Raw genomic sequence first — 20417 nt, forward strand, 5'->3', positions numbered from 1 at the left:
TAGTGTCTTGGAGAGATGGCTCAGAGTTGGGGGACGTGGGAGGGCAGGGGGCCTCATGGAGATGCATGTAAATGAGGGTCAGCCATGAAGGGCCTTGAGTTATAGGAAGACGAGGTTGTACTTCTCCCCGTGGGCCTGGGGCTCGAGGGAGACAGGAGGAGGGACCAGTAGTTAATATCTTTTGAATAGGAGAGTAACATTATGGGCTTGGCCTTTTAGAAGGATCACTGTGACCCAGTTCATTTTTTTGTTTCTTTGTTCATGCATTTGTTCAAATGCTAGCTCTAGAACTAAGTCTTTTTGTGGTCGTGGCCCAATCTCTAACCCCTGCACACCTTGCGGCTGTCAGCTGCAGAACGTGGGCACAATGCCTGCCTGTCCTGCTCTAACGGGTGGCTGTTCCAGGGCTTTGTGGGTGAAGCATGGTCCAGGGCAGCAGGCTGATCGAAGACGGGCTGGTGAACAGGACAGTCTGAAGAGCAGGGCACTGCAGCTTCCCAGCCACTTCCTTCCCAAAAGCCACTTGCTCTGTCCTTGGAAGACAGCTGTGCCTGCCCTGGGCTGGATCTGGAAGCCCCTGCTTCAGGCAGCTTGGGGCCTTGCCCCAGGCCACCCCTGAGGCTTAGACGGGAGCTGGGCCCCTCCCCACTCTAACTGGCATACGAGCAGTATTGTGCTTAGCTGTGCCCCAGCTCCGGGGACTCTGCCCTCTCTCCTGAGAGGCAGCTGGGGGCAGTGAAGTCTGAGAGATGTGCTTTCGAATCCCTCCTCTACCTTTTGGTTGCTGTATGATCTTGGGCAGTCGCTCAGCCTATCTGGGCCACAGTTTTCATGTCTGTTAAAATGAGATAACAGCACCCACCCATGTGAGGGTCACGTGACTCCAGCGTCCATCCCCAAGTTCCCAGCTGCAGGGAGCTGGAGACCGTGTAGGACTGTGATCTAAGGGGGTTTCGGCAGCATGGGTCCCCATTAGGATATCGTCGTAGCTTTTGTTTTTCAGAAGAACTGGAACCCCCAGAGTTGGGAGCAGGCGATGGACGGGAAATTTAGGGGGTGGCCTTGGACTGGGAGTCTGGACGCCTGGGTTTTAGTTTCAGCTCTGCCACTAACTTGCTGTGTACGTGGGAGCAGGACACCTCTCTCCCTGGGCCTCAATTTCGTCATCAATCACATGAGAACTAACTCACTCAGAGCTGAGTTTCACACGTACAGAGTGAGGTATCTGAAGGCAGTCGTAGCGTCTGCACTGGCAGTATTTTCAGCAAGTGCAGTGTCCCCCCAGATTCCCAAGTTAGCCTGCACGTGGAAGCTCTCTCAGGGAACTCATGCAGTCTGTCGCTCCAGAAACCCTCTGTTGTACTGCACCACCTCTTCCCTTGTCCTAATAGGTGTGTCCTTTTAGGAGAGAATGTTCTGCTCTCTCTAAATCATTGAAGTAAAAATAAAAAACCACTCTTGATCTCGACACTGGAAAATCCCACTATTAACATTGTGATTTTGATCCTTTATGTCTTTTTTTCTCTGAATATGTTTGTTTCTGATGGGTTTTAAGGTTCACAAGTGACTGTCTGAGAGCACAGTCCTAGCCTAGTGATGCAGGCCAGATTCCCAGGCGTACTTGGGAGCTTGCCATGCAGCCAGCTTCGGGGCCCAGACGAGCTCCCGTTGCCTCCAGGCCCTCTGAGCAGGGGTGGTGAGGACCAGCTCAGGCTGGGCAATATGGACTGTGGAAAGACTGGAAATTCCCTCCTGAACTACAGGAAATGGGGGAAATAATAATAGAACACCTGTGCTTGCCTCAATTAAACACCAGCTGTATGCCTGTGATATGCTTCCCTTTGTATACCCATCATTCACAGCATTCAGGAAATATTTATTGAGTGCCTACTCCTGTGTACCAGGCACTCTTCTAGACTCTGGGCACATGGGCAGAGAACAAGGCAGGTAAGAGTTCTACCCTTATGGGACTGAAAGTGCAATAGGGAAAGAAGAGTGTGTGTGTGTGTGTGTGTGTGTGTGTGTGTCTAGTCCTGCATGGAAAACTAAAGCAGTGCAAGGGGCCAGGGGTAATTTAGGAAGAGCAGAGTGGGAGCTATTACAGTTAGCCAGGAGAAGGGAAGGAATGGCCCATGTAGATATTTGGGGGAAGGCAATTCAGGCAAATGACAACAAAGGCTTTAGCTGGTTGGAGTAACAGCGCGGAGGCCAGTGTACATACAGCACAGAAAATGAGGTTGGAGAGGTAGCAGGGGGCCAGAGCTTGTATGCCCGGTAAAGACCATGGTTTTATTCTTACGGAACCATTGGAAGGTTGTGAGCAGAGAAGTAGCACGATCCAAATTATATTGTAGCTTCGGTAAGAAATGATCATCCCAGTTTATGAATGCTAGGAGACACAGACTCCTAGGAGACACAGAAATGAGGCCACTCTGAAGGGCTTCCACACCCTGCCAGTTCCCCTCACACACTGTGGGAGGCCCCAGGGCCATGAGCACCACCAGAACAGCCTGGGCACCAGGCAGCTCAGAACTCTCTGGAAGGGGAAGTCCCCACAACCACGGTAGGACTCAGTGGTTCCGGCTGCAAACCAGTATTGCCCTGTGCTCTCACCGTCCCGAGGATGCTCATGAAATGATACATTGGGGAAGTATTTACAGCTCCCCCTCATTTCCATCTGAAAGGCCAGCGAGGGGGCAAACCCACAGGCCGGGCAGGGACACAAAGTCATGAGGCCCAGGGTCCTGAGTTCTGGGGTCAGACAGACCGGGTTCTACTCCGCCTCCACCGCTATGCTTACTCTGTGATAGCACCTTTGGAAAGTTACTTCTCTGAGCCGTGCTTTGCCAGCCTACAAAGCAAAGACGATAGTGCCGACTCGGCAATGTTGCTGTGGGGAGTGACGTTGACATTAAACAATGCAGGGTTCTAGAACAGTGAGTAAGATACGGTGGACGTAGTGTAGATTAGCAGTACTTCCATAATATTTCTTAGTACTCACGCTACATAAATCAGTAAATTAGTACTAATGTATATCAATTAGCATTAGTAATTTTTGTTTAGCCCTTATAAATTCTTCCAGTCTTACTCCGTTGGTCCTACATCCATGTTGTGAACTTAATATCGTCATCCCCATTTTACAGATGAAGGAAGTGTCAAATTGGAAGAGGTTGCAGTTTTTACACAAAGTCACACAGCAGGAAAGAAGCAGGAAAGGGACTTGAGTTTGGGTTCTCTGGTTCCCAAGACCTGGGCAAGGTCGGCAGGAAGGTCCCTCGCAGGGCTGCACGCAAAAGTTAGCCGTCTGCAGTTAGCCCTTCCTTGAGGTGGACACAGCAGGCTGAAGCCACCACAAGCTTGTTAACATGGTGCCCTACACGGTTTTCGAGTGAGGGGGAAGCAGTCCTTGAAAATGCCAGAAAACAGGATCCAGCACACCCAAGTGTGAATGATGCCACTTAGCAGGCAGGGCTGAGACCAGAAAGGGCACGTGTGCATCTCCTCATTCTGCATTAGAAATAGTAATGTCACAATATGCTGCACTGCCCTTGGTGTACTTGGGGGGACCGAAGCCCCCCCCCCAGTCTTCTGAGGGGTGCCATCCTCACCACTCAGCCATCACGGAGGTCCCTGCTCTGCGAAAGGCCTTTGACCCTCTGAATATCATCAGCAGCCACCTGGAGGCTTGTGAGGAATGCAGATTCTCAGGCCCCCCCACCACCAACTGACTCCAAATCTCTGGCGGTGGGCCTCCGCAAAGCACAGCTCTCCAGATGATTCTGACGCCTACTCGAACTTGAGAACTGCTTGAGAAGAAAATGGCCCGAAATGCTTGTCTTTTTTTTCCTTTGGACTCGCCAAGTATCTTCAGCTTTGTTTAAACAGGTGTACACCATCTCGAGTAGAGAAAGCATAGGCTTTGGAATCAGATAAACCTAAGTTCAGATTCCTGCATTCAGCCTCGCTAGCTGGTGACCTTGGCAAATCCTGTCACCCCTCTACATCTTGGTCTCCTCGTCTGTAAAATGGGGACGTGCCTTCCTTGCATAGCCTGGTTTGAAGATTTGAAATGAATGGATGTAACATGCCTAGCTCAGTGCCTGAGACATAATCAGTCTTGATCAGGGAGAGCTGTCATTGGGTGGCCAAACTGCCAGACATTCAGGTTTGTATAGAGAATGCTCCCTCTGGTGCTCTGTGCCAAGCAGACCCCTTGCACATGTGGCTTGCACACAGACCCATCGCCTGGCAGCCGTGTCCCGCTGATCTCACGCACAGCTGCGCCAGACAGCTACTTTGTGTGTTTCTGTACTATCCCCCTTCATCGATGCATGACTCATTGCTTCATTCATGTCTCCATGTGTGTGTAGAAACCTAGGCAAGCAGCCATTCCTAGGGACATTGCAAGACAACCTCATTGAGATGGACATTCTCAGCGCCTCCCGCCATGATGGGGCTTACAGTGACGGGTAGGTGACATCCCCATGGTCCTCCTCTCTGTGTGTGCTCTCCCTCTGGCTCCTGCACCTGCATGCTGACCCTGAGACCTTTCCCTGGGATCTCCTGGGGGAGGTGATGATGCCATGGTGCATGCCCATCCCCAACTCCATGTTCAACTTGCAAGAGTTTATCCTTGGAATCCTCTGTCTTCACCATATTAACAGCAGCGTTGTTAATATGCAGCTCCCAGCATCTCATTGGCTGCCTCTGCCATTCTGAAAGCCATCTCGTAGCAATTTTTATGCAACAACAGACCCTATTTCCTATGTATTGTAGCCCTGAGTATCTGTTCTGTGGCCTGAGGCATCTTGTACCCTGCAGGGTGCAAGATTGCTCTAAGATTTCAGGGAGAAGCAATGCAACCAGTGCACCCCGTTTCCAAGGCTGTGTACAAATTTTCTTGTGGCCATGGTTAAAGGCAAGCTGTGGAGGATTTCCTGACACCGAGTTTGGCCACAACCATGCGCTTTGACCATGCCACGCTGCCTTGAAGACTATAGCTAGGCTGTAGGATGCATTTGCCCATCTCTCCTCCCACACAGCTTTTTCCCAGGGTTTGGAGGCAGCGTCTGGCTGCTGAAAGCATTTGCTGCCATTTGCTGAAAGCAACTAGGGGACTCAACCATGACAACTTAAAGGTGGTTTCTTGGCTCCCACCCCCTAAACACCCTTCAAATAGAATGGTATTTCATGCCTCCACCAAGGTACACTGGCAAAGTAGGTATGGGAGGGAGAAGAAAAATTTAGGTTCCATTATCTCCAGGGCACAGACGTGATTTTAGATACTTTCCAAGTTACTACCAATAATTTTAGAGAACAGCTCGTATAATACCCAAGAAACAGCATCTCAGCCCCATCTTTCCCAGGAAAGGGATCTCCACACCCAGCCTCCTGTGGGGCTGGCAACGCCTCCTGCCGTGACCCGGGGGTTTCCCATGGGTAGGGCTGTCCCATCTGTGCTCCGTGGAAGCGTGTGTTCGTGTGCCCTGTTGTGTGGTCTGGTACGTGATTCTCCTCCTTTCTGTCCCTCCCGTCTTCTCCGTGGAGACTCTCTCCAGGGTCCTCTGCATGCTTCTGCTGCTGCCTCTGTCCTCCAGGTCGCTCTGGGGCCGGCGAGTCGGCAGACCCTGACGCCCTCTGCCTCCTCTCCATCCACAGGCACTTTCTCTTCAAGCCGGGAGGCACCTCGCCGCTCTTCTGCACCACGTCGCCAGGGTACCCTCTGACGTCCAGCACGGTGTACTCACCCCCGCCCCGGCCCTTGCCCCGCAGCACCTTCACCCGGCCGACCTTCAACCTCAAGAAACCCTCCAAGTACTGTAACTGGAAGTGTGCGGCCCTGAGCGCCATTGTCATCTCAGCCACCCTGGTCATCCTGCTGGCGTACTTCGTGGGTAAGCGCCTCCCTCGCCCCGGCTTCCCTCAGTTCCCCTTCGCCCAGGGCGCAGCGACAGACACACCTGTGCACACTGCTGGCACCTTGCGGGCGTGACAGGCACACTGAGGTGCTGGCCTCCACCCCCTAACCTGTCGCAGTCATCTCTCTGCGACCCGCTTCTCCTCTCTGCACTAGCCCAGGAAGGAAGCTCAGCAGCTGCTCCGTCACGTGTCGGATGCCTAGCGTGAGGCATACTGCTCACTGACTGGCCTTTGAGCAGGTGACCTGGGACATGAGTGTCAAAGATGGGAGTTACCACAAATGACATGTTGGAGAGGCTGGCAGGCCTCTCCCTGGTGCCACGAAGCTGCAGGAAGGACACGGGGTCCCCTGGGGTTGGGTTGGACTCTGCTGACCTCAGCCAGGAAGGCATGTCTGAAGGTGAGGGTCTGGCAAGGCAGTCTGAGGGGACTGTGGGCGCCGAGGTGCAGAGTGGAACCCTGGTGAGGAGCCCAGGGAAACCCAGCTGAGGAGCCCCAGGTCCCAGTGAGCAGTGCGAGCTGGTTGCGGGGCGCATGGAGACCCCCAGCAGCTCTGCCTGGCCCTCCTGCCTGTCCCCAGGCCACCTCCATGATGGAGGAAACTTTGCTGGCCCCTGCTTTGCTGCCCCGGGAGGCCACCCACTGCGTGCTATTTTGGTGTAGTTCCCACACAGCCTGGTCTCCGGCTTCATTCCAACCCCTGTCTTTGGTCTGCACCCAGGGAAGACGGTCATCTGAAGAGATCCGCAGGCATTGTGTAGAGTCCGCTGCCTGTTAGTAAAGACATCCGAGGCAGTTGGCTTAACCCTCCATCCTTTCCAGCCTTCAGATTCTATCATTCTGAGGTTTAAGGCAGGTCAAGCCAGCTCAAGGAGGCCTTGAACCCCTGCTAAGGAATTCTGAGATAATTCCATAAGCAAGGGGGACTTTCCGGTGAAGACCCAGCAACCAGAAATCGAAGTAACTGGCACGGGCCAGAGGAAGACAGAGTGCAGTCCACTGTGGAAAGGGACTCTGTCATAGGCAGAGTCGTTGGAATGAAAAAGGGCGGTGTGGTAGTACACGCTGTCACTGGAAATGATGAGGGAAACGTGGGCCCTCGCTTGATCAGGAGAAGGGATTTGAGCATGGAAGGAGCATTCAGGATTCTTGAATTTTATAGAGATAAGTAATCAGGAAGATGATAGTCCCTCAAACAGGGAGGTCTCCTTGTATATCTCGAGCTATAATAAGCCTTCTTTGATACACCAGGTCTCTTTTCCCCTTGCGAAGATTGATGTAGAGAATTTCATGACTCCAAGGCCAAGTTGGCATACGTTTCTTCTGTTCCATGTGATTGGTTAGTTGTTGCTGCCTAGAAAGCTGTGTTAAGAAGGATCCTGAGGCTATATTCAGGCTCAGTGGGAAAGGGTCTCTGTGTTTAATTAGTAATGTCTGTCATGTCACCAGCATGGAGAATACTGATGACATACCAGGCATTTGCCATTCCTGCTGTGGGTCAGTGGGTAAAAGGAATAGCCAAACTGGAAGAGGCCAGAGGCCACCCAGGCCCAGTGAGCGATAACTGGGTTACAGGTGAGGGCTGTGGACGTCCCAGCACCATCACCCAGCATAAAAGTTTCTTCCTGACACCCGTGATGTGTCCCTGCTAACCACTAGCACAGCTCTTGTCTTTGACCGAATTATGTTTCCTAAATGAGTAGACTTCCTGGAACAAGCAGTGTCACTGTCCATCGAGAGTCAAGTCGTTGGCTGCATAAAGACATCAGCTTGCATTGAAGTCTTTGGTTTCTACTGCGTTGCCTGGTTCAGGAAGAAAGAATAAATCTTTGTATGATTACATAAACTCTCTTCTGTTTTACAACCCATGGGCTTCTTCCTCTCCCATGTAATAAGAATATGGGGTTAATCTTCATCTAAGTTTAGATAGGATCTACAGGAGGTACTGAGCTCCCTGTCATAGGAAGGGTACAAATAGAGCTCAATGACCACATAGCAAGGATAAGATTCAAGCACTGACTGGGATTTTTCACTGGATGGCCTTTAATTTTCCTTCCAACACTGACAGTGTTTGAATCCATGATTTTGTGAATTTTGTTTCTCATTCAGCAAACCATATGGGGTACCTGTTTGGGCCAGGCCCTGTGCTAAATGTGAGGGCTAAATATATGGCCCCTGCCCTTGAGTTGTCCGTAGCTTCCAAGAGGAGACAGCTATGTCATCAGTGAATTGAGGCAGCTCAGGGGCTCTGGGAATACCCAACGCTAGGAGCACGGGGAGGCTCCCTGGGAAGGGTGATGATGATGCAGTCAGAGTTAACCGGCAGTAAACATGCAGAGAGCAGATCTCGAATGGAGGGAAGCTTCAGACTTGAGCGAGGACAGTGTGCTGATAAGCCCATTGTCTGGGTTGTAAGCTTTTGAAGGGTGTTGGAGCTAATGCAGGAGAGTTTGGTCAGATCGAAAAGATCACCTTGGAGGCCAAGTTACAAGCCTTCCTGGATGGGCAATGGGGAGCCATTGAAGGATTTTAAGCAGTGGCAGGATGTAGTCAGACTTTTATTTTAGAAAGATGAGTGTAGAGGAAGGAAGGATAGGCCCTATCGCAATAAACAAGTCAGGAGAAGCCGAGGGCCTCAGCTGAGACAGTGGCAATGTAGGTGGAGATGAGGGGTAGGTCGATTTAGGAGAATTTGTGTCTCCTGTTACAAGTGGTCAGTCTACTGATAGTGTGTCCTTGCCCAGAATAAACACATCCTTCTGATAAAACCCTCTCTCTGCAGAAACATTGAGACTGGACCATAGATTGCATATCCAAGGACCAGGTCAGACAGGCAAGACTGGGGTGTTCCCATTGTTCCCTGGAGACACCCAGCCTCTGACCGCCCTGGATTCCATTCCCAGCTCTGCCACCTGGCCGCTGTTCACCCTTGGGCAGCTCACTTCTCTTTCTGAGCCTTGATTTCCTGATCTGGAAAATAGGCATGACCCATTATGTCGGGAGGATGCATGTGAGGCTGGAGTAAGCCGATGCAGGTGAACACATCGCAGGTGCAAGGCCCAGGCCAGCCTTTCAAGGGCTGGAGTGGCAGTCTTGGTGCTTGGTCTCCCCCAGCTGCTGGGGGCAAGGGATGAGCATCTTGTTGCGTGGCCGTAATCACAGGCTGTGATGACTAACTCGTAAGGAACTATCAATTATTAAAAATCAAATTAATTGTCTCAGCCGAGCACAAATATCCTTAACAAAGACTTTTCCAGCAGACCAACTGATCTCATCAACAGGCGCAAGCACAGATATTTAATTAGATTTTTGATGAAAAATTGTGTTTAATTTCAAGTATAATCAATTATTAATTACTGTAATGAGTGAGTCTGACTGGGTTTACTAATTAACTCATTTAAAAATTATGAATAACCTTTTCATTTGTAATTATTTTCTACATCCTATCATGCTGCAGATAAGAATCGTATCACTTCACCAGCACCAGGGGAGGCGAAAACAGGGCTGGAAAGAACTGTTCTTTCTCTTCTATCTGCTCGGGCCTGCCATAACTGGAGGGAACCCTGACAGATCCATTTGACATTAGGTTTTTAGTTCGAAAGTTTCCCTTCATTTGCAGAGACATGTGCAGTTACTTTCATAGGAAAATAGAGAAATCGCAGCCAGCGCTTACCACCCACAAGGGCTGCAGGGCCTGGGGCTAGGCCTCCTGGCCCTCCTCCCCCCTGGGGGTATTACTTGGCTGCTGTAGTTTGGAGGTGGGGGGTAATCTAGGGAGGACCCTTAAGAATCCCAGGGCATCCCACCAGAGACAAGATGTGTATTTTTGTCTCCAAAGAACTCCTTTTCAGAGAGGTAGCTGTTGACCATGAGTGCCTTGCTTTACTCGCCCCTTCTCCCTGTGAAGGTCTTCGAGTATTTGAATACCCTGCCATTTTTTTTCTGAAGATAAGAAATCTGTTTGCAGAACAAAATAGGGAGAGCGTGATATGGGGGGAAAATTAGTTAAAAGTTCAAACCATGAAGCTTGCGCAGCCATGGCAATAATGCTTTATTTCATAGCAGTTAATTGTTTTTAAAACATTTTCATCACAAAAGGCAGTGTAGTGTAGCGAAATGAAGATAATAGGGGCCACTTTTGTCGTCAATAATGAGAGCCTTTAGCTCTGATTGTGCGCTACCCACACACGCTCCCTGTTCCGAGCACTTTGCCTGTGTTTTCTCATTGAAATCTCCCAAGGATCCCATGAATTACTCTCTCCAATTTACGGATGAGGACAGTGAGACCCAGTGAGCTGGAGTAAGTCACCACCCTCACCTGATAAACGGCAGGACTGTGGTCTCCCCAGCCCCGGGCACTCAAGGCTCTGGGGCTGATGCTTTAAAATTTTTTTCTCTTTCGAGTTCACAGTCTTAAACTTCACGTGCTAACTTTCCCATCGCAGTAGTTGGTATTTTGAGTTCTTGCTGGGTATCTGGTACTGGTCCAAGCCCATAATGTCATCTCCCTGAACACACACAACAATTCTGTGAGCTAGGTTTTATTTTCTGTATTTTCTAGAAGAGGAAACTAAAGCTCACAGAAGTTAACAACAGGCCAGGGCCCCAAACCAGTAAAGGACCTAGGATTCTAAAGGCCATGCTCTCAGCCACACTGATGTAGCTTCACGGCTTGAACAGATGATGTAGCCTGAAAAGGTCCTGCTCCAGCCCAGCCCATCCCTTGCTGACAGTGTAAACTTGGGCTAGTAGCTTAACTTCTCTGAATCTCAGTTTCCACTCAGGTTCCTATAGTGGCTGTGGCTGGAATGATTACCCCATTTTACACAGGAGGGATTTGTAGCGGCATGGTTGACAGCATGGGCTCTGAACTTAGGCCACCTGCTTTCAGATCTCAGCTCTGCTGCTTATACGTGCCTTGTGACTTCAGGCTAGTCTATTTAACCTCTGTCAGCCGCAGTTTACCCATCTGTAAAATGAGGGTAGTAATAGTGGCTACTTCACAGGGTTGTTGAAAAATTCCAGTAAGATCGTTTGCATAGGGGCGCCTGGGTGGCTCAGTCTGTTAAGCGTCCAGCTCTTGGTTTCGGCCCAGGTCTGATCTCAGGGTCATGAGATCAAGCCTCTATGAATTACTCTCCCCAATTTACAGATAAGAACACTTGAGACCCAGTGAGCTGGAGTAAGTCACCACCCTCACCTGGTAACTTGCAGGACTGTGAGATCAAGTATCAATAAAAATTAGATACTATTATTTATAATTAATAGTATTATTAGTACTATTAGCATCACATGTAGAAGGAGGATTTGTAAGTCTTGACTGAGAACTTAGACCAGCCTTGCCTCGGTGCGGTGCCTGCAGGCTTCCAGGCCTGTGTTCGTCACAAGGGCAGCTGACAGAACCAGGAGGACCTGTCAGAAAACATTTGTAGGGATGTCTCGCTGTTCCAGGGAAGCAGCCGCATGAAGAATCTTTACCAAAAAGTGCCTCACGTCATTTCTTTAGGACAAAAGTTGATTTTTGCTTCCCTGACAGTTGCCTCTATGCAGCTAAAACTGACAGGCTCCCTGGTGTTCTGGATCTCTGCATGAAAAGCAGACACCAGGCCCCGGGGAAGAGCTGCGGATTCACATTTCGAGGGTTCCCCACGCACCTGTCTTGCCGGATAGGCCTTTGGAATAGGAGACGAAAAAGGCTTGCTAATGATACAAAGAGCAGGCCTCACTTTCCACTGAAATGGAGACCTGAGATTACCCTGGGACGGTATCTCCTCCTTCCTGGGTCCAGGCCCACCCTGCAGGGAAGGGGTGCTGTTCACTGATTTCTCTGAGGCCGCAGGCTGTTCTGATGGGAAGAGAGGACGGGACTCAGCCAAAAGCTCCGCCGCTCGCCAGCTCTGTAACCCTTCGGAGTACTTGGCTTCCTCGTCTGCACCGTGGGGGGAGTGATAGCGCTTCCGCCATGAGGCTATGGCGCAGCTTAAGTGAGTTGACGTCGAAGGCACGCAGGGCACGCGACATAGGAGGGGTCCCTTGCTGCTGGCCTCGGGAGACTTGCTGGCCTTCCTTGGACGGCAGTCCTCTCAACCCAGGATGTGGGGCGTCGATGATGCCCTCAGGTCCCTCGCAGGCTATAGATGGCGGCCTGGAGGAACCTGAGGCGGGACGTGCAGGCTGAAGTCACAGCCGTGCACGGCGCAGCCTCTGCGTAACTACCGGGACAAGCTCAACAGTCACGAGAATTCTTTTTTTTTTTTCTTTTTAGATTTTATTTATTTATTCATTTGGCAGAGAGACAGCCAGTGAGAGAGGGAACACAAGCAGGGGGAGTGGGAGAGGAAGAAGCAGGCTCCCAGAGGAGGAGCCCGATGCGGGGCTCCATCCCAGCACTCTGGGATCACGTCCTGAGCCGAAGGCAGACGCTTAAGGACTGAGCCACTCAGGCGCCCCATGAGGATTCTTTTTTTTAAGTAATTCGCATTTTCACCTCCACCAGCTGCTGACTTTGGATTGAAGGAAAAAACCCGGAGCCGTTGGTTGAAGTGGGGATAGTTCCCAAGAGAACGTTGCTAAGCGGCATTGCTGCCTTACGTAAGGTGACTCTCCGAGAGCGCTGCTCCCTGGAACATCGCCGTTCTTGGTCTGGAAGAGCCGGGGTCATCCCGTGCTTGAGTTTTTCTGGGCGGTGGTGATGGAGGCGGGCCGGAGCACTGTGTGTGACTTGCGTGGACCCGTGCGGCCTCCACCCTCTTGCAAGATGGTAAAATCGGCCAAGGGTCTTCTGGGCAGAAGCACGACACAGGCGAAAGCACGATGGTAGAAATGTGCATCGTGTGCCCGGGGGCTCAGCTACGGGTGAAAGGGACTCGGAACGAGGTGAGCAAAGATGAGCATTAGAAGCCAGGGTGACTGTACCCCCTGCATCCCTCAGTTCCCCGCGTCTGGTGCAGTGCGTTATCAGCTTCCCAGGTGCCGTCTGCTTCAGAAGCACACGCCTGTTGCGCTTTGGGCCTGGGTGTGATTAGTGAGCAATAGGGCTCATTTTCTCTCCTTTCTCTTCGACTTCCCATCAGGCCTTTTGGATAGAAGCCATAGATTTAGCTTTATAGCCCAAAGAATGGGAAATGGAGATGATTGAACTTGATCTTTTAGGGGGAGGAAAAAGTGATAAAGATACAGGATCCCGTATTAAAGCTTTTCTTTCCAAGATTGATTCCTTCGTGCTGCTCGGTGGGAATTGCTAATAGCAAGATAGGTACAGATTGTTCTCTTTATAACAGACCCCAGACAAATGTCCTCCAACCCCCCAAAAGGAGGATGTCGGGAGCCCGGCATGGCTGCCCGCCGTTGTCTGAGCTGCCACCGTGCAGAGGAGGCGGCTGACTTGCTCCGTGGCGCTGCCGAGGCCAGAACCAGCCCTCAGGGTGAAGGCGAGGGGAAGGCCGGTTTGGGCTCTGTGGGAGAAGGCTTTGCTAACGAGACAGCTGCCTATGTGGGGTGGGGGCTGCTGGTGTCTGGGGCCGGAGGAACAAGGGCAGGCGCCCAGACTCTACAGCCCAGCGGACCTTGTCTGTATTGACCTTCTGCCGTTACCTTGCTGTGCCACGTGGGCAAGGACTCGCCCTGCTCAAGATGACTTTCCTCATGTGTAAAATAGGAATAAACAAGTGAACAGAAGACTAGCCGACATGATGAAGGCATTCAACACGTTTCTGCTCAGCGTGGAAAAAACTTTTCCAGCTTTGCAGACCTCACTCTCTTCCCTCCCCCCGATCTCCTCCCACTGGTGGAACAACCAGCAGCCAGCACCCCACGAAGCCCATTGATCCAGGCCGTGTGGCCCAGCCCTCCGGGCACAGAGCAAGGCGGAGGAGGAGAGCGGGGCTGAAGGCAAGCAGATAACATCAGTCTCCCCACGTTTCCAATTTCGGCTCCTGCGCAGTGTTCAGGGCTCTGGCTCTACTCCTGGGAGCCCAAGACTAGGACTGAGACCCAAACCTCACTCAGCCATGCCTCCCTTCCCTTTATACCCACTCAGCCACCAGGCCCTGCCTGCTTGTGTTCAAAACCAGATTTACTGAGATAAAATTTACACACAGAAAATTCACTTTTGAGGCATCCCATCTATGAATTCTGACAGATGCATAGATTTGCGTGACCACCCCCAGAGTCAAAACACAGACCATTTCCCGCATCCCAGAAAGTTCCCTTGCGTCCCTTTATGCTCAACCCTGTCCTGGTTCTCAGCCTCTGGCAAACACTCAGCTGTTCCCTGTTGGGTAGTTTTAGGTACTGTTTTTCAGAGGTGTAGTAAAGAGGTGATTTACTTACTGGATTCGGAATCAAACTCTAAGATATTAAAGGGATGAGGAAACTAAGAATTCAGAATTCGAGACAGTAGGGCAAACCACGGAAACATTCTAGGGTCTCCTGTGTGTTGTACTTGATCTCCTCGAAGGGTAGTGGCGAAAGGCCTCCATGCAGCCAGAAGCAATGCACGGGTTTATGTTCTTCTGCCGTTGTTATGGACCGTTTTTTTCTGCACGTGTTTTTAAGTATTGACACAGTCCTCATTCTCGTCAAGTTGAAGAGCTCCATCATATCTGTCTCATTGCTATATTATCGTATTCCTGCTGTTACCAGCTGTTCACTATCTTCAACAGTGCTCCTGTGAACAGCTTTGTGTCTCCTCTTCTGTTTGTTCCTCTTTCAGTTATTTTGTTCCCAAAGCAGGATTTCTGGGTCACGAGGGGCGCACAGTTTAAAGCTCTTGTTACTTCTAGGGGCTCCTTAGGAGGGTGGCTTCTGTGCAGTCCCGCCAGTGTGGGGCTTTGTGCCTGAACTTGGGGCAGCTGATTCAGCAGGTGGGGGGGGGCAAGGGAGGTAATAAGTGGTTCTGAGATGCAGAGAAGCTACAAGGGCCTTCATGCCTGGAAGGATTTCCACCCCCTTTCCTTCGTCAGTTCCTNCCCCCCCCCCCCCCCCGCCCACTGAGCTAGGACCCCAGTTCATATGCTCTGGGAGTGTTCCTAATGCTGACCACAACCACAGCTGACCATTGTGTCGTGGATCAGTTCGTGCCTGTCCCCACCATCAGACTGTAAACTTCATGAGGGCAGAAACTACTTCCATCTCACTCCCTGCTACAGACATGGTTTCTTGCACAGGGTCAGTATGACGTAGCATGTGTTCAGCAAAAAGTCCGTTGAAGGAGAGGGAGTGAGGGGAAGGTGTCTGGGCCAGAACCTAACCGCTGTCGCAAGCCATGGAGTAGAGGGAAAGAAAAAGATAAGCACAGAGGCATATGTTCATATGGGGAACAGTGACGGAAGGCCTAGAGGCAGGGAGATCTTGTGAGAGTGAAAAATGGCTTCTGGAAGCTGAGCGGGGAGCATAGGAGTCCGTGTGGGGCGCACTTCCGGCCCTGGCCCTCAGCTGTTCCTGGTTCCCTCTGAGCCTCCGCTTCCTCCCTGGGAATGTTGACGGGAGGCTGTTGGAGTGATGCTGTTTGTCAGTCAGGCACCTGATTCTTCCTGGTCAATGAAATCTTCTTCCCTTCCCCCGGCAAATAAGATGTGTTGGATTTTAGGGCCAAGCCGTCCCGAGTTTGGAAATGTTGTCTCAGAAAAGATCTGAGTTGACTCACATGATCCTATTTCATAACAACAGCAGCTCCTGCAGAGACAGCACACGCTCCCTGGGCGCTTTTGGCCCTGGCGCAGTGGCGGTTTCAGGGTCCCTGGAGAGGCAGCGTGCCCCTGCTCGGTCAGGAAGTAGCCCCCACCCTTCATCCAGGGTGCTCCGTCCACACCTTCACCCCGGGAGTGTCAGTTTTACAGATTTGCAGCGTCCTTGGAAAGGGTTTGTCCCCCACATCCTCGTCTTTATCCGACTAATTATTGTGAAATAGCAGAATTTAATTTCACTTAGGTGCAGAGAGAAAGCGGGAAGGGTCTCCCTGATGGCTGTTCTTGCACAGCCCTATATACAGAGCTTGTGGAGAGGATGGGGTACAGTCAGGGCTGTGCTTGGGGCTGCGGGCCCAGGACCCCAGTGGGGAAGCAGAGCAGCAGCTCTTCATTTCAGGGCAAAGGGAGGGGGGCAGGAGAAGAGGAGAGGTGGCTGTAAGAAGCACAGTATTTTTTCTTCCTCCTATCAGCAAAACAACAAAGTCACAGCTAAACAGCTTTCATCCTTTAGAGACAGCAAGAGCCCAGACTCCGGACAGAGTGAGGCCTGCGTTCCAGCCATGGCCCACACAAGTTTTTCATCCCTCTGAATCTTGATTTTTCTCCTTGGTAAAAAGTCCATTAATATCTAAGTGATGTTTTGAGCTGTTGGTGAGAAGATATCTGCAAAGGGTCTAGGCCATGGGTGACCCATAGTGGGTGTTCAGTTAATGCCGTTCTCACCATTCTGGGCAGCAAGAGCACTCAGAGGTTTCAAACCCTTTCAGATTCAGCCGCCAGGGGCCATCCCCAGATGCAGGGATTCCGGGTAATCTGAGATGAAGAAGAAGGCGCTTCCCTGAGCTCAGGTTTGAAACCGCAGAGAGTGTTCACGGAGCCCGGCTGCAGGTTGTGTCCCGGGCTGCGAGGGACGGACAAAGCCAGATACACTGGCATCACTGCCTTGAGTCTTCCTCAGTTTCGTGGAAAGCCAGATTTGTAAGGAGCTGATGGCAGTCCTAGACAGATGATAAAAGCGTGTTACTGGAGTTTGAGCCTTGTTCCTGTGGGAGCCCGAAGGAAAGAGCAATTCATTCTAAGCAAGAAGATCAGATAAAATTTCCCCAAGGCCTTGAGCCTTGTAAATCAAGTAAGATATTGAAAGAGAAGCTACGAATAGCTTTCTGGAAGATGGAACGGCCTCCACAAAGGCAGAGGACAGGAGACGGAAGTGTGGGCTGTCTGGGGCCCCTGTATCAGAACACTGTGTTAAGAAGTCCATTGGTGCATTTGACCCACCTGCCGGCCTCGGTCTCTGTCTCACTGAAGGCTCCTGAGTGTAGAAGCCCAGAAACCACAGTGATCACAGGACACCAGCTGCCTTCCCCCTTAGAAGAGAGGCTGCGTGAGGCGCTATGGGGTAAATACCTCACCTTCCTATGAGGCTGTCCAGCCCGGGGATCCCCTCCAGCACTCTGTGTGCTGTATGGAATTCCTAACTGCATTTCCTTGTCCTACAAGCCCCAGATGTGGAAAATGAGGCTGGCTGCCGGTAAATAGCTTGTCCAGCTGCAAACATGGGTAAGAGAGCTGGGCCTAGAAGCCAGATTTTCCGATTCCAAGCCCTGCATTCCTCCTGACGACCGAGCTGCCTCTCAGAGCCCCGCCCCAATGTCCTCCTGTACCGCAGCCTGCACACCTGCGGCTCAGAGCAAAAAACGGGGTCTCTGCCATCCTGGCAGTGGCTTTCTTGTGCCCCCGCTCCCGGCTTTCCTCCCACGACCTAACCCGATGTACCTTTCCTGTGTGCCAGGCACATTCTGAGTGTTCCGTGCATTTTCCCATTGAATCTTCTCAACAGTCTTGCTTACCCAACACGTATTTGTCAGGTGCCCACCACGTGCGAGATACCATTTTATAGTCAAGAAACGGATGCCCCAGCAGGTTAAGTCGTTTGTCCAAAGCCACATCACTGGTGAGGGAGGGGGCCAGGATTTACCCCCAGAGCCGGCCCTCTTCCCACTGTGCTCTTGGATTCCCTCAGCTAGGGTGGGGCTGGGGTGGCACACCTGATCAGAACTGCTGAAAGGATGCGGAGAGCACCTTACTGAGCAGAGAAGCTAACTTACTTTCTCATGGAAGAAGAGCTGATGTCTGCCTGTCCCACGCCATGCCCTGTGCCAGGACAGCCATGTATCTGTGGCATTGAGTGGCTCTGTGACTTGTACCAACATGCTTCAGGACCAGAGAGATCAGGGCACCCAGATGAGATCAGGGGACCTCAGTAGCCATCACTCCCAGAGCCCCAGCCCCTCATGTTATTTGATTTCTCATCCTTTCGAGCCTGGAGTTAGATTTTGTTCACAGTGTCCAGTGGGGAAGGAGAAAAAAAGGCCAGTAACATTAATTGTGCTGTGGCGTCCATTTCTTCCCATTGTCCTAAGTGTTACCAGCCAGGCCACCTGTGGCACTGTACAGCAAGACCTAGTCGTTGGGCTCCTGTGTGTGTCTGGTTACGTGAGCACACAGATTACTTCACCTGAGCGTGCGCGCAGAGCTAGTATTTGAGGGGAGATGGGAGTGGAAGGTGGCAGAGATTAAACGAGAATTTTAGGAGAAGTAGCATTTTTCTTGAGACCTCTCAGAAACTGGAAACTCTTGCTGCTTGCTGACCTCTAACTGTGTGTAGCACATCGAGTCCATTATGTCGCACTGTTCATACACCTGACTGTGTAGGCCTGGGGCTGCAAATACATACACCAATCTCTGCATTAGTCCGTGTTTTAAACTTTGGGTGTTCTTTCTTTCTTTAACTTTTAAGCATTGTGATCAGAATGCCTTATGTTTTTAGTAAGCTTTCTAATCTATAAAGAGCTTTTATTAAATTCTTACAAGAGCCCAGGAAATGGTTTTGTATTATTTCTGTTTCTCCAGATGAAAACAGTGCAGGTCAGAGTGGTTAAGTGACTTGACTGCTGATGCACAGCTAATAAGGGCCAGAGCCGGGAGGCTGGCTGTCTCTTCAGATCTGCTCCATTGAGTACACAGGTGGACAGCAGAGCCAGCAAGGGACAGGAAGCACGTGGACACACTGTTAGGGCAGTGTGCATGGGAGAGGTCCTGGTATCAAGGGCCCCAGGCTGGGCAGGGGAGGGCAGAGGTCATCTTTGGCTCAGGATAATGGTGAAACTCCACACAGAGGAAGGTGACATTTGAAGTAGGCCTTGAAGGGTGGGAGAAAGTTTTTTTAAATAGGGAGGGCAGTGGCCATTTCCACACAGAGACATTGCATCAGCAAAAGCCTGGAGGCTGGATGGACAGGTGTGTTCCAGGGATAGGAGAAATCACACAGACCCAGACTCCTGAGCAGAGAGAAGCAAGGAATGTCAGCTACTGCTCTCAACAAGCACGTAAAATGCTCTTGGAAAATTGTGTTTGTTTCAAAGAGATCTTACCTCAAGTTTCTGTCCTCAGGAAAACAGTCCGAACAAAATTGGAGCAGTAAGACTGGTCCATATAAAGAGATTTGCCCTTTTCCCCCCATTTTAGTCATGTCCACAGTTTTACAGCTAATCAGAAAGTCAGCATGCATGCATTGCGGTTAGGGACAGATTTGGGACAATCTGGATTTGACTCAGATCTGAGGTTATTCTCTGCCTCTCATTAAATGTGCGATCTTGGGCAAGTTATTGGACCTCTTTGATCCTGTTTCGTCATCTTGCAAACGAGGGTAATACCACCACCTTCCTTGTGGAGCTTCATGTGGATTAAATGGTAGCGTGTTTATAAAGTGCTCAGTGCAGTGCTTGGCACAGGGTAGCCTTCGGTTAACGACAGTGACTCTGGTTCACTTGACCTTCATCATCACCCTGACGCCCAGAACTCTGTGCAGCCTTAACCTTCCTAATGGAAGGGCTGAACCAAACCAGAGGTCTGTGTCTATCTGGGAAGGAAAAGGGAACTCACACGTATGGCGTGCCTTGCTGTGTGCACAGATGAGGATAGGGAAGCCAGAGAATGCGGTATGAACCCAAAGAGCCAGAAAGTGCCCAGCTGTGGGGCAGGGGACCGGGACACTCAGGGGCGCAAAAGAGGGACATCACACACTGTGTTCTGTGAGATTCTAAAATGCTCTTTCAAGATGCTTCTCATTTTAAAGAAATATTATCCCAAGTTACAAATCCGGGTGGCAGGCTCCACGTTAAGCTGTCCACCCTCATTCCTCTTGCTGCAGTGAATGTTCCAGGCGGAATAGACCTATCCTAATAATATATACACAAATTAAAACTCCATTTAGAGGTACAGTGGGGACCACCCCCTAACTGACTTTGATCACAGGAAAAAAAAAATCAGTTAACACGGTTGGTATGCCAGAGGAAATCAGGAAATGGGAGGGTTGCTCTACAGAGCCCTGAACAGGAAGTTCTCCTAGTGATGGAAACGGAGCCTGGAGACAGGACCTTCCGCCTCCCATAGCTCCCGGGCAGCACCCACACCCATGTTTCCTTCTGGCCCCGGGACAGTTGACTACGAGGAGGAGGAAGTGATGCCTCACGCGTGAGAGGCGGGTTCTGTGCTGAGTGGAGTCACCTTCACACAGAGAAGCTTTAGAGCGCCTCGTGAATAATGTTGGCACACGCTGGCATGCAGAAGCTCTCCACCAGCCTATTCCCTCCTCTTGGGAATGGCAGGCACTTCCCCAGGCCTGGCGTTGTTCTGCGAGGGCAGAGCCGGCCGCTCACCCCAGCAGAGCAGCTTGAAGAGGCCGGCAACGCCCAATGTGTCTTCGATCGCTGCATCCTTAGTGAGCCCTGGAAAATGAAGGGCAGC

General features: G+C 51.1%; 1 protein-coding gene across 12 annotated transcripts in view; it reads left to right on the forward strand.

Moving 5' to 3' along the window:
• The window catches only part of TENM4 (teneurin transmembrane protein 4), a 721916-nt gene that overhangs the window by 501344 nt on the left and 200155 nt on the right, over window positions 1-20417 (forward strand). For all 12 annotated transcript variants that reach the window (XM_034666260.1, XM_034666259.1, XM_034666261.1 and 9 more), the window contains 2 exons: window positions 4371-4469; window positions 5659-5894. In XM_034666260.1, the coding sequence (XP_034522151.1) occupies window positions 4371-4469; window positions 5659-5894 (335 nt within the window). The remainder of the gene's footprint in view (window positions 1-4370; window positions 4470-5658; window positions 5895-20417) is intronic.

The sequence above is a fragment of the Ailuropoda melanoleuca genome, chromosome 8, assembly GCF_002007445.2.
Source record: "Ailuropoda melanoleuca isolate Jingjing chromosome 8, ASM200744v2, whole genome shotgun sequence".
NCBI lineage: Eukaryota > Metazoa > Chordata > Mammalia > Carnivora > Ursidae > Ailuropoda > Ailuropoda melanoleuca.